This window comes from Pristis pectinata, chromosome 33 (genome assembly GCF_009764475.1).
Source record: "Pristis pectinata isolate sPriPec2 chromosome 33, sPriPec2.1.pri, whole genome shotgun sequence".
In the NCBI taxonomy this organism is placed as follows: domain Eukaryota; kingdom Metazoa; phylum Chordata; class Chondrichthyes; order Rhinopristiformes; family Pristidae; genus Pristis; species Pristis pectinata.
The window spans coordinates 1,160,475-1,184,239 of NC_067437.1; the positions used below are offsets into that span (position 1 = coordinate 1,160,475).

The 23,765-nt window shown below is 42.6% G+C and overlaps 1 protein-coding gene across 1 annotated transcript; it reads left to right on the plus strand.

Annotated features, from left to right (window-relative positions):
• Nucleotides 1–1,887: 1,887 nt before the first annotated feature.
• Nucleotides 1,888–21,775, plus strand: snrnp70 (small nuclear ribonucleoprotein 70 (U1)). Its single transcript, XM_052042969.1, has 9 exons — nt 1,888–2,497; nt 4,560–4,622; nt 5,204–5,258; nt 5,826–5,890; nt 7,094–7,156; nt 8,264–8,345; nt 18,375–18,476; nt 19,408–19,495; nt 20,779–21,775. Exons 1-9 carry the CDS (start codon nt 2,351–2,353, stop codon nt 21,500–21,502), a joined length of 1,389 nt encoding a protein of 462 aa, XP_051898929.1. The 5' UTR covers nt 1,888–2,350; the 3' UTR covers nt 21,503–21,775.
• Nucleotides 21,776–23,765: the final 1,990 nt, after the last annotated feature.

The following is a 23,765-nucleotide window of genomic DNA, read 5'->3' on the forward strand; positions in this document are numbered from 1 at the left end:
GAGAATTCTCTTCAGCACTCACTAAGAGTCGCTTCCCGAGTTCTCCCCGAACAAAGGGCAGACAGACATTTATACAGGAATTGTCACGCACATCCCATGCAAACGGCGCCGCAAGTTTCGGTCAAGCTATAGAGATCCCGAGACAGCTATCACACCTTTTGTCTTAGTATAATTGAGTTATAATCAAGGCTTTCAAAGGCAGGCATCACCCTTCATTGTTCAGACCAAGTCTTCACCTCGATGTTAATTACACTCAGTATCGCCACCGTCTGACATATCGGAATGGTTTGTTACCTGAAACAAACATACTTAACGTTCCAACCTAACTAGTGGGTCAGCAGCTTTCTAGTCCTTGCTAAAGAAATATAAATGCATATATATATATTTTGTTTGCCAGTTATAGGTATGGTTGCGATTCTTAACCCTTCACTTCCTCACCGGTTCCAACATCACATGTGCCCAGACCAAGGCTATCCCACTGCAGTGTCAGTGACAAAGTTTCAAGCTATCATTGACCAAACAGACTGCTGCACTGTTGGAGGTGCTTGTCTTTTAGATAAGACTTTAACACAACAAGGTCCTCCTAACCCTTGTAAAAGCCACCATTTATAAGCTTGTGGATGACACTACTGTTGTGGGCTCGATGTCAAATAACAACGAGATGGAGTACAGGAAGGAGATAGAGAACCTAGTGGCATGGTGTCAAGACAACAACCTTTCCCTCAGTGTCAGCAAAACAAAAGAGCTGGTCATTGACTTCGGGAAGCGGGACAGAGCACATGTCCCTGTATGTATCAATGGTGCTGAGGTGGAGATGGTTGGGAGCTTCAAGTTCCTAGAAATGAACATCACCAACAGCCTGTCCTAGTCCAACCACATAGACACCATGGCCAAGAAAGCTCACCAGCGCCTCTACTTCCTCAGAAGACTAAGGAAATTTGGCACGTCCCTGATGACCCTCACCAGTTTTTTCAGATGCACCATAGAAAGCATCCTATCCAAATGCATTACGATTTGGTACAGCAACTGCTCTGCCCAAGACTGTAAGAAACTGCAGAGAGTTGTGGACACAGCTCAGCGTATCACAGAAACCAGCCTCCCCTCCATGGACTCTGTCTATACTTCTCACTGCCTCGGTAAAGCAGCCAGTGTAATCAAAGACTGCACACTCTGCGGTCATTCTCTCTTCTCCCTCCTTCCATCGACAGAAGATACAAAACAATGAGAACATGTACCACCAGGCTCAAGGACAGTTTCTGCTCTGCTGTCATCAGGCTCTTGAACAGACCTTTCATACACTAAAGATGACTCTGATCTCCCAATCTACCTCGTCGTGGCCCTTGCACCTTATTGCCTGCCTGCACTGCACTTTCTCTGGAACTGTGACACTTTATTCAGCATTCTGTTGTCTTTCTACTCCCTCAAAGTACTTTATGTATGAATGATCTGCCTGGACTGCATGCAGGACAAGTGTTTCACTGGGTCTCGGTACATAAACCGTCCACTATTTAAAACTGTGTGAGTTATTCAGTGTTGTGACCGATGACAGGACCTTCCTGTGTGCAGATTGGCTGCTAGTTTCCTCTACATTACAGACAAGTTCTTTGTCTTTGAGACAATTTGCTTTGAGCTAAAGGGCGTTTTTTTTTCGGGAAAGGTCCCTTTAATTTCAAAACCACGTTGTGGACTTTCCCTTTAATTACTGGAGATGAGACAAAGGGAGGCGGTGACGCCCTGTCAATCAACTCTACAGACCAATGAACAACAGGGGCGCGACCGGCGGGTAATAGATGGGAAAAGGAACCAATCACTATTCTACAAATGGGACGGAGCAGATTGGTATGCGCGTCACCCAATTATCAAGCAAGGTGGGCGGGCTTTTCTGCTGTAACCAATCAAGCGTGTAGAAAGGCGGGATTTCCGGTTGTTCACGAGCGCCATACTGGCGAGGCTAATTTTGCAATCAAACGAGGTCGTATCCTCCCGCCATCCAGGAAGAAAAATAATTCCCAATTAATTAAGAGAAAAGAAAGCGAACACAAGCCTGGAGAGAGGGAGCGGTTAATTCCACATAACGTTACGTGTGAAAGGAATTTATGGGAGGATTCCTGGCCGGCGGTTTCTTCGCTGAGAACTCCTGCTGTGTGGCGCAGTGATACGGCGGCGGCGGGCGGTGAGGGGGCGCCGCCATTTTGTTTTGCCGAGGTCAGGCGGCGGCCGGCGGGTTACACTAGTTACACTAGTTAGCGGCGGTTAACCGGCGCCCGGTCAGCCCGGCCTGTGCTCGTTGGTGGTGGTTACCGACCCGGCGACAGGAGTTGGCGGCCCCGGCCCCGCTGTGTGAGGCGCCATGACCCAGTTCCTGCCGCCCAACCTGCTGGCGCTGTTCGCGCCGCGGGACCCGGTGCCCTTCCTCCCGCCGCTCGAGCGGCTGCCGCACGAGAAGCAGCACAGCCAGCCCTACACCGGCATCGCCCGCTTCGTCCGCGAGTTCGAGGTGTGTGAGGTACCGGGGGGAGCGGGGGTGTGGGGTGGGTGGGTGGGTGGGGGGGGACCGGGGGTGTGGGGTGGGTGGGGGACCGGGGGTGTGGGGTGGGGGGGGCACAGCCAGCCCTACACCGGCATCGCCCGCTTCGTCAGGGAGTTCGAGGTACGGGGACCCCGGGGGGACCGGGGGTGTGGGGTGGGGGGTGGGGGGGGGGGACCGGGGGTGTGGGGTGGGGGGGCACAGCCAGCCCTACACCGGCATCGCCCGCTTCGTCCGCGAGTTCGAGGTACGGGGACCCCGGGGGGACCGGGGGTGGGTGGGGGGACCGGGGGGACCGGGGGTGGGTGGGGGGACCGGGGGGACCGGGGGTGGGTGGGGGGACCGGGGGGACCGGGGGTGGGTGGGGGGACCGGGGGTGTGGGGTGGGGGGGGCACAGCCAGCCCTACACCGGCATCGCCCGCTTTGTCAGGGAGTTCGAGGTACGGGGACCCCGGGGGGACCGGGGGTGGGTGGGGGGACCGGGGGGACCGGGGGTGGGTGGGGGGACCGGGGGGACCGGGGGTGGGTGGGGGGACCGGGGGGACCGGGGGTGGGTGGGGGGACCGGGGGTGTGGGGTGGGGGGGGCACAGCCAGCCCTACACCGGCATCGCCCGCTTTGTCAGGGAGTTCGAAGTGTGTGAGGTACCGGGATCCGGGGGGTGAGGGGGGAGCGGGGACCGGGGGTGTGGGGGGTGAGGGGGGCACAGCCAGCCCTACACTGGCATCGCCCGCTTCGTCAGGGAGTTCGAGGTACCGGAGGTGAGGGGGGGGCACAGCCAGCCCTACACTGGCTTGGTCTGCGAGTTCGGGGTGGGGGAGGGGTCAGGGGATGGGGGTAGGGGATGGAGGGGGACGGGGAGGGCGATGGGGTGGCGGGGGAGTGGGGAGGGGAATGGGGTGGTGTGGCGTAGAGGGGGAGGGGATGGGGGATCGTGGAGGTTTGGGGGAGAGGTGGGTGGCATCATGGTGGGATTAGGAAAGGAGGGCAATGTGGGTGGGGTGAACCATTGGAGTGAATCTGTGGTCGGGGTCATTGGGGAGAGCAGTTGGAGAGAGGTGTGGGGGGGGTCCCACTGGCGGGGGAGGGAGGGAGGGAGGTGGGGGGGTCCCACTGTGGCGGGGGGAGGGAGGGAGGGAGGTGGGGGGTGTCCCACTGTGGCGGAGGGAGGGAGGGAGGTGGGGGGTGTCCCACTGTGGCGGGGGGAGGGAGGTGAGGTGGTCCCACTGTGGCGGGGGGAGGGAGGGAGGTGGGGGGGTCCCACTGTGGCGGGGGGAGGGAGGGAGGTGGGGGGGTCCCACTGTGGCGGGGGGAGGGAGGGAGGTGGGGGGGTCCCACTGTGGCGGGGGGAGGGAGGGAGGGAGGGGGGTGGGGTCCCACTGTGGCGGGGGAGGGGGGGTTCCCAGTGTGGCGGTGGGGGTCCCACTCTGGCGGGGGGAGGGGAGGGGGTCCCACTGTGCCGGGGGGTTGGAGAGGGGTCCCACTGTGCTGGGGGGGGTTGGAGAGGGGAGGGGTTCCATTGTGCCTTGGGGGGGAGGCGGGGTGGTGGTTGGAGAGAGGGAGGGGTCCCATTGTGGCAGGGGTTGGTTGTCTGTGTTGTAGCTAGGTTGTGGGCACGCTGCCCATCATGGGGCTGTGGTTTGTATTGGGGATGGGTAGAATCAGGTAGAGTCAATGTGGGCTTCTGGAAGGGAAACCAATATTTTGGAAATCTTTAAAGAAGTAATGTAGGCTGTGGGTAAAAGGACCCGGTGGGCTACTGAGACGTTCAAAAGGTATTTGGTAAGGTGCTGCATAATGTAGTTCATGGTGTCGAGAGTGATACTGTTGTGGATGGATTGTTTCCTCCTGGCCAGATTAGGCATAAACAGGGCTTTCTCTGTCTGGCGAGATGTAACGTGCGGGAATGTGTTGTTGAAGTTGCAGTCAAAGCAGTCGTGTAGCAGAGCAGGCTCCTGAGCCAAGTGCCAACCGCTTTTAACTTACCTGTTCAGAGTTTATAAATCTTGACTGCCGCTTTTCCGTCCTGTAGGATCCCAGAGATGCCCCACCTCCGACAAGAGCTGAGACACGCGAGGAGCGCATGGAAAGGAAGGTGAGAAGTTCATTCAAGTCCTGATTCAGGGTTAAGTGCAGTGGCATTGGGTGGGCCAGTGGTGGCTTTTACTTTAGCAAAGGCATCTTCAGAAATACCTTTACTGTAGTTATTTTGCTTTGGTTGCCATTTTTATTTCATTAGAGTTTTGTCTTCCTATTTTCTCTTCTTGTTTATTGAAGAAGAAAACTTCTCTTCAGCACGTCATATCAGCACATGAAGCCACCAACTTCAGCATTTTGTTCAAGTGAGCCATTGCAAATACATGGACAATGGTTTAAGTCATTGCCAGAAAACCCTTATGCCGATCTTTACTTCTCAGCTGGGAATAGAACTGAACGAGTTGTTCCACATAATTGAGTAATATCAGCTTAAAAGGATATGCCACACTCTTCATCCTAAAAGTGCTATTAGGTAGAAGAGCTGTTGAAATATCTTAATTCAAATTTCCTACATGTTATCATGCTCAGTTGCAGAATGTGTGATATTTTGTTTCTTTTACGGTTTTTTCCATTCCTGGGGGCTGCCCAGTATTTGTGTTAACCTGAGTGATACGGAATGTTGGAATTTTCCTTCTGCAGAGACGTGAGAAGATTGAGAGAAGACAACAGGAAGTTGAAAATGAACTTAAGATGTGTAAGTATATCGATGAGTCAATCAGATTGTTTTCTGTTCATCACTCAATGTGTAGTAAACCCATGATGCCTTTTACTGTCAAAACTGATCGTGCCCTCCTTGACGTGTACTGTTTTAAGGGGTCACTGAGAAATAGGGTTTTCACACTACAAGGATGTGTTAATTTTACACCACCTTTATCAAAATTACGTAGTAGTTTGCAGATACTTGCAGTCAAAAATCAAACTCCTCTGGCTTAAGATATGCATAATCTTATTGTTCCACAAATAAAAATTTAACAGTAAGTTTAAATATGGGATCAGTTAAACTTGATTGCTTTTTAGATAAGGTGTTTATATAAAGCCTTTAGTACAGTAAAAGGTCCCAAGGTACTCGACAGGGATTTATTAAACAAAGCCACGAGGTTCTGACCAGGTGACCAAATGCCTAATTTGAAGAGGTAGATTGTAAGCTGCATTTTAAAGGAGGAAAAAATGTTTGAGGAAGTAATGCCAGAGCTTTCAAATATGCCAAATGTGAAATATGATTTGTTACTGCATTAACTAAGTCAGCAACTTTGATTGACAGGGGATCCTCACAATGATCCAAATGCACAGGGTGATGCTTTCAAGACGCTGTTTGTTGCCAGAGTGGTAAGTTTTCAATTTGTATTGTTTTCTTGGGGGATGATTGGTAGAACGCTGTAGGAATGTGGATACTAATTTAAGTTTACTTTTGGTTGATTACAGGCTAATGGCTCTGCTAGAAGTTCTTATTATGCAGTATAAAGTTCACTTGGTTATATATCTGATATTGTGCATTATAAATTTTGATTTTTGTTCAAAATGTCTTAGGGTGAATAAGACAGTGGTTTCTGCCAATGACTTTTTGATGCATAGTAAGGAAGTTATTTTAAAATAAGTTGTCTAATACTTAGCATTGTGAGACGAGGCAGATCGTTCAAGAACATAGTTTTTGGGACAGGGTCTAGTACAGACTGTAGTATAGTGGTTAAGGGATAAGTAGTGCCTGGATTACTGATCGAGACACAAGTTCTAATTCCCTGTGGGAGCTGGTAAATTTAAATTCATGTAATCGCATAACTTTGGATTATAAAACTGCTATCACTAGCAGTGTCAATGAAGCTACAGCATTGTAAAATATTTATCTGGTTCCAAATAAGGAAGGAAATACATTGCTGCTGTTTGTGTGATTCCCATATTTTCCCCATCGATGTAGTTGACTTAACTGCCCTTAAATGGACTACTTCAAAGGGAATGGGGCAGTAAATACCAGCCTTGCCATTGATGTCCACATTCATGAACAAATTGAAACAAAACTGCACCTGTAAATTTACCTTGTGTATTTACAGTATATTTTCAAAGTATGTGTGCCTTTTTTTTTGTTGTTGCTGTCATGCTATGTATAGTAGTGGTAATCATGTTCTCAACACTAATTTGAAGATGCCTAGTTTTAATAGTTATAACCCCCAAGACTTGTATATATAATAAAAAAAATCAGATGTCCTACATTTTCCAAAATAGTTCTTTACCACCTTGATTAATTGTTGTACACTGCATGTATGGGAATCACACAAACAATTGCCCTTTGGTATCATCTGGGTCTAGAGCTGACCTTGAAGCATGAATATGGATTGTTCTGTGAGATGCTGCAGGAAAACTGCCATACTGAGGACAGTGGTGCAGTAAAGGTGTAATTGCTTTGGTGGAATGATCAATGGCATCTATCTGATATGGGCATTTAAATAACGCTATTTAGAACAGACATTACTGTTCAGTCTGAAGATATGTTTTAGGTGTAAATAAGTTGCTCTTCATGTTTGCTCTTCATTTCAGAACTACGACACAACTGAGTCCAAGCTGAGACGTGAATTTGAAGTCTATGGTCCCATTAAAAGAGTATGTATTTGTGAAACAATAATGTTTTAAACTATGGCGTTGGGCTAAATAAAAGTACTCTAACTGTATGGTTTTTCTTAAATTTGCATGTTGTATATGTCCTGAGATCCACGAGAGTGCATCACGACCCCCGAACAGGATAAGAGCATAGCAAATAAGTAAATAAGTTTGTTGTTGTGACAGACTGTATTTTTGCTTGTGAACATGGTTGTCAAATAAGTTCATCATTACTTAGCTGGTAGATATTAGGCAGTAATTAGTTTTTAAAAAAGACCTTGTTTTGTGCTAGAATAAGGCTGAAATGTTTGGCAACTCGGAAAGTAAATGTTTTGGTTGAAAGGCCCAAGATCAGAAATATAATCTTTTGTGGTTGCTGATTCGCCTATTTTGTGTTTTTTTTCCATTATTTCATTTCAGTTTTCACCATTTGGTTTTCTCCTCCACCTCTCCCATCTTTCCCCTTTTAAAATATGCACTTAGAGAATCTTATCATTTGCTCTTACAGCGATTTTAACAATTGGTGTTGAAAGGTCGGTGACATGCAGTATGATGCAGACTCCAAGATAACTCTGAAAAGGCAATGTTGAAAGTAATTGGTTTTTGTGCAATATTTTATGTTAAGTTAATGCAGGAAGAATGTGACGTAGGTTTAAGTGGTGATTACAGTATGTTTTTGAGATCATGTGGCCTTCAGCAAACCGAGAGGAGTAGGAGCAATGACTAAAATGCACACATCACCCAATGGTAATATGATGGATCGCTCTTGTTATAAACAGTGAATTACTGATTGTGTGCCTTTGACTGGTTCGGTGCTTTGCTTATGCTGAAAGGCAGCTGTTATACGGTGGCAAATTCCTTACCCTGAAACCATTTTCTGTGCAATAGCCTTTACAAGTTTAAATCATAATCAGTCTGAAATATTTATATATATTTCAGCACAATTAAAATTTAAAAAAAAAACTCCTAAAAACCCAGATTTAGAATGGAGTGAAGTGTTGGGATTTAGATTGGCACGTGGATGATCTAGTGTGGGGAATTATGGTTGTCCAAAGTAATTTAGTATTATGTTGCCTGTTCTTGATGTGCTGTTTTGGTTCCTTTCTTAAGATCTACATGGTATATAATAAACGGACTGGAAAGCCCCGTGGTTACGCTTTTATCGAATATGAACATGAGCGAGATATGCATTGTAAGTAACTTGTGTTTATATGGGGCGGGGAGGGTTTTGGATAGCTCAGCTTCAGTTCAGCTGCAGCCGTGTGTAGTACACATTCTGGTTGTGCAACATTAGGCTGTGTGCTGAATGCAGACTTGAGCCTCGTTTTTTTTATTTTGTATCCAATTGCTTTCCCTGACTGGATCAAATTTTATATTTGCTGGGATCTGCTCCAGGTTGAGTTCAGGTTAGAGAAAAGTTGTGCTAGGGTGGTTACTAGAAATCTTTAACTGATTATGGTGGTCCCAAATGGATGTATAAAACTTCTTGAAAGTTACTTTTATTTTTGTACATCAACCTGTATGCACTGTGGGTCTTAGTGTCTGGAATCAAGAGGGTGGAAATGTTTAGTGTGCAGAAAGTTTACACCACTTAAATATGTTTAAATATGCAAGTCTCCTTTTGAAGATGGCGCTAGGTTTCCTGGATTATTAATACAATAGTCTTCTGCTTGACCCTAGGATTCAAACCAGATTTTTTTTTTAAATGTCAATGTAAGTACAACTGAATCCTGCTGGTGGTAGTGTGAAGCAGAATTGTCCATGGCAGGCACCACTTGGGTTGGAAAGAAGCAAGCCTCGTGTCCCTCGTATTTAGATCGTGCTATTGGGGCCAGGCTGAGAGGCTAAATTGATAGCAAGTGGGTTTGAGTAATGAGGTTCACTAGTGTACTTTGATTTAGGGGATTCCGATTTTTATCAAACATAAATGGAGCTCTCAACAGTGTTGAAATCAGCTTTAACCACATTAATGCAATCAGAATCTTTCAATTAATGTAGACTTCAGTCTCCAAACTCCTCTCTCTGAGCTGTTGGAGGATAAATTCAACAAGTGGCTATCAGCCCTATCAAGCCAGTACATTGATAGTGATGCTTGCCGGCGTCACTTTGTACTATCGTCAAAAGTTGTCTGATGTTTAATGGAACTGTTTGAAAGGCATTATATTATTAGCACAGGAATGCAGAACCATTAAAAATATTCCATTTAGCCACCTGAGAGGACCATAGGGTATTAACCAGAATCTTGTGGCTAATGGGTCTTTCTAGCTTTTTAGAACAAAAATTTAGGCTTAAATTTTGATTTCTAAACCCTAACTATTAATATTGTGGGACTTCCTGTAAATTAGTTGGTGGCAATTACTAGGGGAATATTTGTTTGGCACTTTCAGGTTTTCTATACCAAGGCAACAGAAAACCATATCTCCCAAAAAGTTATAGATCAGCCTGCCACAGCAGTTCACAAACTGTATATATGCATGGTGCAAAGCCTCACCATTGCTTAAGGATTGAAAGGTCATCCTTCAAATATTGGGAGCAGATTTCTGTAATAGATAAGTACAGCTGAATCCTGATAGATGTGCACATGTGCCAATGAATGCTGCAACTCAATCTTGCAGTTGTCCCTAATTTAGTACATACTTTGAGAATAAGTTAATCCTAAGCAGTGCTTGGACCTAGTACGTTTATCAGGACTTGGCTGTATTTGCTCCAGTATGGTTTTGCTGGTGGTCTGTAGCAGGCTGTTCAGCACTGTTACTTCAGTGATGGATGGATGGTGTGGTAAGTATACTGTTTCTTCCATGTAGTAATGCAATAACATGTTACTAATAATTTATATTTGATTATTACTTACTGAGGACTTGCTTCACAATTCCTGCTTAACTGTGGGAGTTTAATTTTTGTTGAGCAGCTGGAATCATGTCCTCCTCCTACTGTTCTTAATGGGGGGTGGGGGGGAGAAAATGCAAGAATTAACTGTGATTGTATAGGTGCTGCTGAGTGCACTTGGATTTCTGGCCCTATGGTTTTCTACATTTGAAGTGATTTTGGGGAATTGATTATAGGACCTGTGCCAGGGTGTAACTTAAAACTGAAATGTTAACTACTACCTGGCTGTCCAAAAATGTAGTACTTTAAGCTGTTAACATTTATTAGAGTCTTTGGTGGAATTCCTTTCCTTGTGCACTGTTGCTGTTTTCCTTCCCTGGTGTGAAGGGCTCAAGTGACTTGCTGTCTTAAGTGAAACAGCAACATTAAGGACATTCCACCTTCATTTAATTGAAGGTATACATGTCCTCATGAATCAGTCTGAATATTCACACGTTCAGAAATGATCTGTGTGAAAACCAAAGACTAATAAAAGTGTGCTCCCAACTGACATATGAAGTTACTCACTCTGGGGAATTGGTCTTTTTTTAACATTTTAAAAAGTGAAGACCTTTTGCATCATTGGACCCCTTTCACTGTTGTAAATTGACCTTTGAATGCAGTGTCAAAATAGATGGCATTTGCTTTGAATATTATAAGCTGGACTGATGAAAAAATTCATTTGGGCTCCATTCAGTAGGGCTTGGGTTAAGCAGGCAACAGTTCAGTATGGTCACAAGTTGCAATTTAAGACCATTCTCTTTATATTAATTAGCTGTTTTTATTACATAGCATTTAAAATAGATTTTAAATATTATGTTCTGGTCATGCAATATTTTTGTTGCTTTGTAATGTGGTAAATCTCCAAACAGAGAAATTGTGCCATAATTTAGTTCAAGGTTGTCTGCATAGCACAGCTTTTACTGCATTGGAGAAAATTTGCCTTGTGTAGTTTACCTAAATTCTGTTTGGTTCTTACTGAGAACAAAGTCACCGTGTGAAAGGGGTCACGGTGCTTGTATTTTTCTTCAATAAAATAGTTTGTTTGTGAATTGTGTACTGTTTGCAAGCAGGGGTATATTAATTCTATGTTATTTCTATTGTCACTGCAGCCACCATTCTGATGGCAAATGCCACTGCTGGCTTGCAGCTGATGCTAATGCTCCCCTTACATCTCATTGTATGGTTGGTATATGGGTTTGTATGATGGGTAAGAACTCGCAATACATCACCACAGTGAGAGGAAAGAGAAATTTAAAAAAACAAATTTGATCTGATTCACTGTGCAGCTTAGGTGAGGTTACACAAAACACAAAGTGATTCAGAAAAGCAAGCATTACTCTTGGAGGGAGGGATACTGGCTCTTTTGCTGCTTGTTAGGACTTAGATCTTTGGGGTAGAGAAACTCAGTGCCTTGTCTCTCATTTCTGTCTTTAGGATCTGCACCTTTAAAGACTTGTTTTTTAAAGTGGTTGCTTTGTGTTACTGTGGGAGAGAATAGTACAGCAGAGAGAACATTTAGTCCTGAGGATTTTGTTCCAAAATGGTCAGTATAGTTGCATGTTTCTTTTAGGTAAACTGTGCTGATCGAGTTGACTATTTTTGCTGCTAATTTCTTTTTGTACTGCCTCAAGTGGTAGATTTGTAGTCTGGTGGCAGGAGGTATGAGATTTGACCCATTAGCATGTTTTGCTGTTGAAAAACCATGGAGAATTATTTGGGGAAATCATTATTCACATGGAAAAATATTTAGTGTAGAGGAAAGAGGTTAGAATTTGAGACCATTTGCTTGGAGAGTCTGTTTCTCCACATAGACCTTTTCATTTAATTATCCCTTAAGTAATATAAAAAGTGCATTAGCATTTTAGTCTGTAGGCTAATCCAGAAAATTGTGAACCAGTTTACTCAACATTAAATTTCATAATCCAATATGCTGTATTGGTATCCCTGGGAAGTTTGCCTTTGAAAGTGGGAGTCCAAAGAGTGCTTGTAGTTAAATGTGAGTTTAAAACTGTCTTTGACTTGTATATAGCTCATGCCAGGATTTAGAGAGGTGCCATGTACTTGTAAAAGTTTGAATTATTAGAAGCTGGGTTTATCTCAGGTTTAGGTTCTAATTTGCCAAGAATGCTCTGTCAGGGTTGTCTCATGAGTTTTCTGAGAAGTTGTACTTATAACAAAGCAAATTATGCAGACCCTAGAGGCAGCCATGATAAGGTCACTGCACTTCTACACCCCTGAGCACTGCTAGAGTAGAGTAGATTTGTTTAATTAATTTTAACTATCATAGCACTTATTTATGCTTTTTCTATGGTTGAGGGGTGTGGTACAAGTTGTGAATAAGGGCTATATAATATAGGCCTAGATTCAGGAAGATGAATTTGAAACTCAAGCTTTAATTATTTCTTTCACCTAGGTTAATTTTTTGCATTCATATCTTGTGGATAGAAATCCCAAACATTTAATACAAGCACACTTTTGTGTGTACGTATGAAGATCAGTGAGTTTAATTTTCTAAATATTTTGCCACAGATTGAGAGATTTAAGTGTAGCTAGCCTTAAAAGCATTGTGCCAACTTTTGATCATTGAGGAGTGGAAAATCAATATTGCAAAAGCACTCGTGCAGCCATCCATTTGATTTTTTTTTTAATGTGGGGTTGTAAGATTTGACAAGCCCCTCTAAGTTCCTGAGTTGAAAGTCTAGAGAGTTTACAATGTGTCTAGGTACTAGGCCTAGCTATAACTGTGCAGTCTGTCAATTTGAACTGCAGTTGTGAAAGTCTATCTGACCAAAACTTGTTATTTTCACATTTTTTAAAGTTGATTATCTTGAACTTCCAACTGTGGTACTAATTCCTAACCTGCCTTCCATAAGTGCTTCAGACGTCACTACTATCTCCTATGTCTCGGGTTTGTTGCTGTGGGTCCTTGTAGGAGTATGTCAATTGTGACATGAAGAGAGCAGCTAGAGAAAATTTCAACTTCCTTGCACCTGCTGAAACTCTTCTAAAACAACTAGCTATTTATTAGTTTTAATGTAAAATTTCAGTAGTACTTTTTGTCTCTAGTTTTGGCATGCTTCTGCTGCCAAAAACTGAAGCAGGCTTGGTGTGCCTGATGGCAACCATCTGTGCTTCATTCAAGTTGAGTGTATTATCCTAGGCACAAACACTTTGATTCTATGTAGAAAGTAATTGTATGAGTTGCATTATTTGTATGGCAAGGCACTAGTTCAGGCTTGGTGAACTTGGTGATTGGTATCTATCTGTTGTAGCATTCTTTGATTTAGTTTGCTCTAATGTCGTTCCCTATTATAAAAATGAAATGTGTAATACCGTCATCTTTCCAGTTTGTTTAGGTTGGATGCAGGCAAAGATCAAAAGACAGATGAGGTTTAGAAAGGAGTAAGAATATCTTTAATTCTCCCTTGTCTCTCTAATCCTGAGTATTTCCTTGACAATCAGTGGTATTGTACAGATTGATGCTACATTGGAATTTAGCTTCAAGTGCCACCCAGCTCCATCTTTCTTAATTAGGCAGAAATAGTTGTTTTCAGTTTGAGTGAACTCTACACTTTCCTTAGGAATTTAAAGGGGCTTTCACCAACCTTTTGGAAAGAGGTGGTTGTTTTGGGTTAAATTTGTGGATAACACAGCAGAACAGGTGTACATAACAGGTGCATAGCTCTGAGAGTATTAATTTAGGAAAGTAAAGTGGGTGTATTAGAGGCAAAATATGGAGAGTAGACTGTTAACTATAGTAATGATGCTTCCAGTATTAGTCCCTTAGAGAGAAAATCACAATATCTCTGCATTTACTTAAAATCTTTTCTATATTGGCTAGTCTCCAAAAAAAAATCACATTCGTGGATCTTTGAAACTAGTTGGAACCTAATCATGTGCAATCATATTTTTGAATTCATGATTATCAGAATTGTTAAACAAGATAATGTCATCACATTGGTCATCAAGAAAACTATCCACTTTTCACGCAGATGAAGTGCTGAAAAATATGAAATTTAACCTAAATTGCAATTGGTCTGTAAGAGAATCAGACCATTAACAATGTAGCAGCATTTTCATAGATTTCGGAGCTGCAACATCTTCTTTGGCTGGGCTTTATTTTCTTTAAACTTTTTTTTAAAAAAAACACCTTCCTCTGAACATTGTCTTGAATGATATTCCCAGGTTGGAGTGCGATGGAAACTTGCTCTCCAAGTGATGTCTTGATTTCTCTCTGGATATAAAGTGCTTGCTTTTGTGCTTTCTGTCTTTCTACTCTTCTGGATATTCACTCCACTGCTAAAGAAAATGTTTGAGGAATTCACTATAGATCATGTTTCTGGGAAACATCAAACAGTGCCGGTGTTTGCACTGTGGGGAGTAACGTGCCTATTAACAATGTGATCTAAACAAGTTAAACATTTTTTAAACAGTCCACTTTTTCTTTTACCCTCAACATGTTTTCATCCTTTCATCCTGATTGTCTTGCATTTAAATTTTATAAAGCTCTGAACTTAGATTATAGGCCTCCAAAAGGGGATTCTGCAGCTCAATTCCCATTCATGTGTACCTTAAACATTTACAAAGATTTTTTTTTAAACATAAAGAGCCATTTTTTAAAAATAAATTGTTCAGAAAAAATATGCTTGTCAAGTCAATTTGAGCCAAGTGCTCAGGTAAGCTGTGTGAAGGGATTCCCTGTCTACATCGCGGAGGCCTTTGATACTCCAAGCAAATGGAAGCTTGCGAGAGCACAGGAGCAATGCTGGATTGGTAAAACAGGGTATTTTAATTACATTGGTAAAACACGGTAAAAGGTTTCATTTTTTTTTAAAAAGGAACACAAAGGATTGTCTGACTTGTGTTGAATTTTTCATTATAGCTCAAATGTTCAAAGAATACCTGGTCTTAAAGGGGGAGACTTGCCATCTCTGCTCCTTGGTTTGGCAGGAAACTGCATTTGAGAATGTTTTTTTTGTGTGTGTAATAACTAGGACCTGAGAACTTAATTTGGAACTTCATTCCTTGGTCGATGGTAAGCTGAGATGTACCGTGAAAACTCTGCACAAATCTCGTACACCTGGTTTGGGGTGCCAGATGTTATATTTACAAATGTTAATCTAGATCCTTGAAATTGCTTGAATCTAATTTCCACAAGTTGATATTATCTGTGTCTATTGTGAAATTATTTGTCTTGATACTTGAAAGATAAAACACATGAGCAAGTAAATGCTCATGCTGCATTTTGGCTGTTGAGCAAGTTCTGATCATTACCCCTCTGTACCTTTTTAAAGATATTGATTTTTTTTTTGGCAACCCATTTTGTGCTTTTGGTTCCCCCCTCTGATCAGGAGGACAACTCTAGAAATTTCAGTAGATTTGTCCACTTGTTAATATTTATTCTGTTCAAGCTTTTAACTGCTGGAACAACTTGACCATATTAGTGCTATTGCTGGCAAGTGCAGCAAGTCTTGGATAAACAGAACTGCCAGGCTTGTGACTGCATTGCAGTCTGGATATTTTTGGTTCTTGCACATAAATTAGGTAACTCCAGTCATCTGCAGTTGTGGAGACTTGTGGTACTTCTAAATTTTGGTAGTTAATAGGAACATGATATTCTTTAAAATGAAGGTTCTCCCAAAAAAGTGTTATATCCCAGAAGTAGGGTATTTCCTTCCACGTTTTAACATTATGGATACACACAAGCAGCTTTGATTTTTTTTTTGTTCTTCGAGTAAATGGAAAAGTGGTTCTTGGGGGAGTCTGTTTTGATTAAACTCCAAACACTCCAGTTGTTAACATAAGTATCTTCAGTTTTTCATTTTGTTGTCACCATGACTTAATATCTTAATGAGCTTGTTTGCCTATAGGACATTGTGTAATCTTATGTCCTGATGAGAGGGAAATAAATCCTAAAGTTTGGCAATTGGGGCATGTTATTTACCCATCCTGTGTCAGCTTTGATCTGTTGCAAGTCGAAAATTAAACTTGTATATGCAGCAGGGACTTCAAGTACCACACACAATTACTGTTTCTGGAGAGTTTATCCTGTTTATGTTTCATGTAAATAAGGTGTAATCTAAAATTTTGAAAATTCAACAGGTGATGGTAAGATGGTATTTGGCATCTTTACAATTGGTCTGGTTACATTTTGAGAATGTAGTTAAATATTGCTGCACAAAGGTTGATGTCTTATTGTTTACGCTTGGCCTGTTCAAAATGTACCACCTGATACCTTGAACTAAGTCTATTTTTTATCCAAGTGGCAATGGTTTGTTTCAAATAATGACAACAATACCATTTAATGAGTGTGTTGAAGAAAAAACTAGAATGAATGGATTTAGTTTACTAGTACAAAGCATCCAATGGTAAAAGAAACAAAAACCCCATTTAATTTATTCTCTGGATCAAGTTTATGTAGATGTTGGTATTCTTTGGACATTCGAATTACAGTTACAGCAAAGCAAATTTGGAAGGAGGAAAATGCCACAAGTCAGACATTTTTCGCTGATACTGATTTTTTTTTTAAAAAAATAAGTAAATATATTATCCTTTGAATATGCTTGTTAAAGTAATCAAACGCCCGATGTAGAAAATTCTTTAAAAACCCAATCGCTGCTGAAAGCAGGTAAGGTGCAGTAAGTAAAGGATAAATCCTCAGCAGCAGAAAGTTACAAACAGTGGAAGTCGAATCACTGAACATTGTACCATCTGTTGGCGAGATAGCGCATCCCGATTTTCATGAGTGCAGGGGGCTAAAGTGCAGTTTTTGTAAGTAAACTTACAGGTAAAATCTCTTTTCTTTTGTTAGTGGTGCTGTGTAGTGCTTATATCAATTTATTTTATTTTTTCTCTTTGTCCCTCCAGTTCCTGTTTTTATCCATTTTTTTTCTTTCTCCTTGGTGGTGTATAGCAGATGGAACCCAAATTAAACAAATTAACACAGGATCTTGCAACCCTGGTCAAATGGCCCAGTTTTAGTGCGACTGAGAGCATAATTCCATAGTTTCTTCAGGTGTGAATAATGCAATGAATGAAAATGAACTAGGCTGCAAAAAAAAGTACAAATTGTAATTTATTCTCTCCTGAATTTGCGCTAATTCTGAAGGAGGAGCAGTTTATCCTCTTTCAGAAGAATTTTAGGCTTTAAATCGAATTCTGTAATGAAATGGTAATGTAGACCTGAAGGGTAAGGGTCTGGTTAGATCATGATCAAAGCTTACCAAGCTCAAGTGGCAGAGCTTGTAGTCTTCTTCAACCAAACAAAAAGGCTAATTCAAAGATGTTGCATTGTGAATTTTTTTCCTTGTCAAGTGTATCAACATTATGTCAGTTATAATGGTTCTAAGGAAGGACTAGAGTTGGGGAAATAATATTCAACAGGATTCGACTTTGGTAGCATATCAAGAATGCTTGGAAGATACCCCACCACCATCCAAAGAGAAATTGCCAACTCTTGGGAAAGTGGAAACATTTTTCAGATTTGACTCCTTCCTTTCCCATCTCATTGTTTTGCTTGCCACAGCGGTTAGCTCCTGCTTTAAGACCATAAGTGCATCTTACTGTACTTGTGAAACTAAACTCCTGTTCCCTACTTTTAATTTGGGCCTGGTTGAAAGTAGTCAATTTGGGGTCTAGGGCACTCTTGGGTCATTCTTGAATTATAAGTGCTCTGTTAATGATTTTGAGTGGGGTGTCTTGACACTCCTGTGGTTGAATAAAGTTACAGTTAAGTACTGTACAAGAGTTTTCAACCATTCAAAATCTCTCCTGTTCTCAGTGTTTACAGAATTGGTTTGATTCCATTTTCTGTTGCAAAACAACCAGTGGTATTTTTTTCTGGTTTTTATTTGTGGGATTTAAATTCCCTCCTAATCTAGACAATATTGTTTGAGTGAGTAAGTGTGCTTGAGTGATGGATTCAATTAACAGTTGTTCTAATAGATGTTTTTTCCCTTTCCAGGATTAGATCTCAATGGTTCAATGTTGTACACTAGCTAGGGTTGGCTCTTCCCTTTTCTAGTGAAACTGACTCTTGCAAAAGTGTCACTTAAGTATCCTAAATGTGTCTAAGCTAATTGCCAAAAGTGAGAAGCCAAAAACCAGTTTGTTTGAATCCAATGTTGTATCGAGAAAATGAAGAGCCAGCCCTGGGTCTTGCATTTAACAGCCTGCTTCCAAGTATTGAAGGAGGAAGGGGGGGGGCACGAAACAGAACTCTTCCCTAAAAGGTTTTGTTTCTGCATGGATAGTTGATTTCCTTTTCCTTTTGATAAGGGGAGGGTTTGGGTGGGGGTTGTCATGTTGAATCCCACTGACTTTTAGTTGCTGTTCTGGGCACGCTCTATTGCAGCTGCATACAAACACGCAGATGGCAAGAAGATTGACGGGAGGAGAGTTCTGGTTGATGTGGAGAGAGGCCGCACTGTCAAAGGATGGCGCCCAAGGAGGCTTGGTAAGTTTAAGAGCTCTCGTTTAAAGAGTTATCTGATGAGTTTGTTGCAGTGGTACCCAAGCTCTCTCCCAATCCCAGGAAACTTGCCACAAAGGTTCAGAGCACTTGGTTTGTAATTTGAAGCTATGTTGCATATCTTGTTCAGTTGCAGATTTATCTCAGAGGCTGAGATTTCAAGGCAGCACTTGCTTGGTGACAGCCCATAGCTGCCTGACCTGAAAAAAGGCAGCCAGAGATCTAGTAGTTCTTGCAAAAATTAGGAACTATTTAGAGCGGTTTCTGTTGACCAAGTCAGTAAGTGTTTCTGCACTGATACTTCCTCAAGCTAGTTGTGATTATTAGTTGCTGTTTTGAAGGAAAAGGGTGCAAGCACTTTGTTTTCAAATACTTGAATCATTAAACACCATATATTCATGTATCTGATGTTTGACTTGAACTTTTGACTGGCCTGCACACCCTTGAGTTGACCACACTGAACAGAACTGTTGAGAGGAGACTCAGTTGCTCATGGTAGTCCTGCTGATGAGTCAGTAGAAAAGTGATCATGCTATTGGATAGTTAACCCCTTGCGTAGTTCTGCAGAGCATTGAATAGACAACATGACTATGCACTTGAGTGCATAGACTATTCATGGGTATAATCTCCATAAAGATACTTGGAAGTGATTTTCCTCTTTGCTCCTTCCTGTTTTCTTTGAAAGTAGTGTTTTCCATAGTTCATTTCTCCTACTCCCACCAATGTCCTACTTTCTTCTGTTAATTGAAGTGAATAAAGGAACTGCTAAGCAGTTTTTAGGAGTGCAGTGTGGTCCCTGTGCCAAATGCTGAGGTTTGATTGTTCAATAGAAGTGGGTGAATGGTGAAAGAGCAGTGGCACTCTAAATTTGATTGTAGCATGTTTTGCGTAGTTAACATTTGCTTTCTTTTTGCAGGTGGAGGGCTTGGGGGGACTCGCAGAGGTGGTGCAGATGTCAATATCAAACATTCAGGTCGTGATGATGCACCACGATATGATGAGAGGTGAGAAATGTAACAATGCAGCGACTGATGTAAAAGTAGCAGTCTTCTGTAAGATCCTGTTCAAACAATAACTTGATTTTGCACTGGGGTACAATGTTGAATGAACTTGCAATCCAGCTGTAAATCAGACCAGCCTACTCCTGTATCAAGTTTAGAAATATTTTTCTAATGGTGTTTTGGTGTTTGTTGACACTTGGGGTGAAAATGCAGGTAACTTCTTGGGTGCTACCTTTCTAAAGCCTTTTCATACCAGAGTTGGTGAACAAGCTCGACTCGATTTGCTTTGCTACTTTGAAACCCAGATCCAGAAAGCCTAGTCATTGTTTATGTAGTTGAAACTTTGAGCTTGTTTATATTTGTAGCTCCTCACAAATGATTGCTGTGTGGAATAAAGGCTTGGATTTTGCTGCTGCGGAGTTGCACTGTGGATGATGGGGCTCCGGTGAGACTTTGGGGTTATAGGAGTCACCATCTTAGATGGTTATTTCATTTCATTCTGTTGTGAAATCCCATAACATGCCAGTGTTGCTTCCTCCTTTGTGGCATGCTGATAGTGCCAGCTGGGCTCATCATGAATGTTTTGTACAGTAAAGCTCTGATAATACAGCACTCCTCAGGACTTGAGTAGTGCTGGGCTAACAGATTTTCCAATCTATTGGAAGTTGCTCCTATTAACACTTTTCCACATGTTACACAGTGTTATGATAACTTTTTCAGTGAATCTGAGTTTAGAGAGTGTGGGAAATAGGCAAGTTCTCAAGACCACAAACCTGCCCGTGTTCCTGACCCCTGGTTCTGGCCATACAACCTGCTTGCACTCTGGACCCCTAGCTCACGTTCCAGACTAATGAATCAGCCAGATTACCAGAGTTATTACTGTACTGATTTATGCAAATCTCAGCAATCACTATTGCAGTGCTGGGTTCCATTTATTGCAGGAGCCCCAAAGGGGTAACAGTGCCAAGTAAAGTCTTCCATTTCTATAGTTGTCCCAGAACAAATTGTTACTGGAGCTTGGGAAACATTGCGGCCAATTTGGGCACAGGTAGGTTCTACATAGTGTAATTAATTCATATCAATAAAACACATTATCTGGTCATTGTAGAATGACTGGACACTAGGGGTAACTCTGCTCTTTAATATAGATCCCGGTGAATTCTTGCAATGATTGCACCTTGCTGACCTGTCGCATTCCAAAGGTGTGTGCTAGTCAGGAAGATGGGTCTGAACTGATGCTGGGGGATCTTTGAGTGGTTTGGATTAACTTTGGTTTCTTCCTACAGAGACCGGGATCGAGAACGAGACCGAGATCGTCGTGAATGCAGCGAGCGCAGCCGTGAAAGGGATAAGGAGCGTGAGCGGCGTAGAAGTCGTTCCAGAGAACGACGGCGCCCCCGATCACGCAGTCGCGATAAGGAAGAGAGGAAGGCTCGTAGTAGCCGTGAGCGAAGCAGAGAGAAAGATAAGGATAAAGATCGAGATCGCAAACGGCGCAGCCGTAGTCGTGACCGTAAGAGAGAGCGAGATCGTGACAGGGATAAGGATAAGAAGGAAGAACGTACAGACGTAGAACAGCCTGAGGCGGGTGATGGGCCCCACAATGATGCACAACAAGTCGATGCAGCCGGTGAACCAGTTGAACCGAAACCTGAATCAGAAGAGAAGAATAGGGAACGGGGAGACAGGGATAGAGACCGGGAGAGAGATAAGGAGAGAGATAGAGACCGGGATCGTGACCGTAGACGGAGTCACAGGGACAGGGACAAGGATCGAGACCGGGACAGGAGGAGAGACAGGGACCGGGACCGTGATAGAGATCACAAGCGGGACAGGGACAGGGACAGGGACAGGAATAAGGAATGTGACAAGCTGCAAGATAATGGGGCTCCAGAGCAATTTGAGGAAAGTAGTCTGGACTTGTACATTGACCTGGAGTCACAGCCTGCAGAAGGATACATGTTGCCTGAAAATGGCTATCAAATGGAGCCACCCTCAGAGGGTTACTGACAAGGCCTGTTCAAAGTGAACTTTTAAAAGTGGACCAATATTTTCATTTTCCTGTTTAACAGAAATCCGCAGCTTTTTTTTTGTTGGTTTTATGCTGTAGTGAAGGAAGTTTTCTGCGCGAGGTACTCGTTTTTTCTTAAGGTGGGTAAGTTCTAGTGACCGTATCGTAGCAGATGGTTTGGAATCCTTCTCAAGCTTTGTGAAACTCAGTTGGTGAATGTTATTAAATTCCTTTTTATGGTGTAATACACAATAAACCCAGTTTTAAAGCTGTGTGATTCATTTGTGTACTTTTATGTACAGGTGTCCATCAGTGAGGTCTTGGCTTGGGTGAACATTTGCCGTATTGTGCACCTGTGAATACATCAGGTATTGAGTTGCTTCTAGTGAGTATAAGACCCTCAGTGAAGGTCTCCTATTGGCATGTGCTGTAATAATTCTGCATTGCAGGCTTTAAAGGTAATGGATTAGAGGAGAAAATGGGCAGTTTTGTTGAGATGGCTACATCTCCCTTTAAATAGTTTGATTCAAATATGTCAATAAACCTTTACATGTCACTGGTGTTTGCTATTTCTTTGGTTTTGCATTTCTGCCAATGGTATTTCACAATTCATGCTTTGGAATTTTGTCTGCGTGAAGAACTTGTAGCAGCAAAGGGACCTTATCTTCAAGCCTTAGTCCAAATGTGGACAAGAGAGTGGAATATTCCCAACAGTTGAGTGCTGCCCTAGCAGAAAGCACATTATTTCAAAGTGGAACATGGAAGCCAGTGTAAATACAAGGATGTTTGCTAATGATTCAAGTCTTGTATTTGCAACTCATGGGATGATCAAGTATGGTGCTCCCTGCAGCAAGACCTGGACCATATTCAGCAAGAGTCTGGTAAGTGCAAGTAATTCATGTCACGTTCCAGGTGTTTATCAAGCCCATCTTCCTTAATATTTGACAAAATTGTCATGTCAGAATTTCCTGGAGCTAACAGCGTGGAGGTCACTATTGACTAGAAATTTGTTACTGGCCCAGGTAATTACTATAGATTCAACAGTAGGTCAATGGGTAACAAGCTGCAGCAAGTGAGCTCAGCATGGATAGGTACATGTGGTAGGGATATTTGGCTATTACAGAAAAATGGTAATATGGTGAGGGGTGGGCAGGACTGGCAGCTCAGTATCCAAGGATACAAATGCTACATGTGTGATTGGAAGTAAGAGGTGGATGAGTTACGTTTCTAACTGGGGAAAACATGACAGCAGCACTTAGGATATTCCTGGGGGAGTGTCCAGTGAGGGTATATGGATGGAACTTGGAAACAGGTGAGTAATGGGATTGCACTATAGGCCCAAATCTTAGGAATTTTCAGAGCTAGTATGTAGAGAGATTGCAGATAGCTGTAGGAAAAATAGAGTTGAAATTGGTGATTTTAATTACCCTAATATTGAATGGGATTGCCATAGTGCTAAGGGCTTGAATGGGGTGGAATTTAAGTGTGTCCAGGAATGTTTTCTCAAGCAATATGTAGATGGCCATATTAGAGAGAGGACAACATTGGACCTCTACTGGGAAATGAAGTAGGCCAGATGACTGAAGTGTTGTTGGGGGAGCACTTTGGGACCAGTGACCATAATTCTCTTAGTTTTAAGATAGTTATGGAAAAAGAGGACTGGTCCGCAGTTAAAGTCCAAAATTGGGGCATTAGACAGGAACTTGCAACGGACAATTGGGAAAGGCTGTTTGCAGGTAAATGGATGTCTGCTAAATAGAGGCTTCTAAGTGAGATTTCATGTTCCTGTTAAAGTGAAGGGCAAGGCTGGCAGGATTGGGGAACCCTGGTTCATGGGGGATATTGGTCAGGAAAAAGATGTATGTCAGGTATAGGAAGCTGGGCTCAAGTAAATCCTTTGAGTATAATGGATGCAGGCATGCACTTGAGGGAAATCAGGTGGGCAAAAAGAGGAGATAGCTTTGGCAGAGACAGTAATGGAAAATCCTACGAAATTTTATAAGAATATTAAGAGCAAAAGGGTAACTAGGGAGAGAATAGGTCCCCTTAAGGATCAACGTGGTCATCTGTGTGGAGCTACAGGAACTGCGCAAGGTCTTCAATATTTCTCATCTGTATTTAATGTTGAGAAAGTCATGGTAGGGAATTCAGGGAAGAGATTCGTAATGTATTGAAACAAAGATGCTGGTAGCCGCATTAAAATGCTTAAAGGTGTATAAATCCCTAGAGCCTGACTGGGGCATTGAGTACAAGAGTTAGGAA

What these genes read in the sequence shown, in the direction of transcription:
- snrnp70 (XM_052042969.1), top strand. Translation starts at nt 2,351, where the DNA reads ATGACCCAGTTCCTGCCGCCCAACCTGCTGGCGCTGTTCGCGCCGCGG. An exon ending in TGAAAATGAACTTAAGATGT is followed by an intron (nt 5,259 to 5,825) that starts GTAAGTATATCG and finishes TTTGATTGACAG; the next exon opens with GGGATCCTCACAATGATCCA. An exon ending in ATGGCGCCCAAGGAGGCTTG is followed by an intron (nt 18,477 to 19,407) that starts GTAAGTTTAAGA and finishes TTCTTTTTGCAG; the next exon opens with GTGGAGGGCTTGGGGGGACT.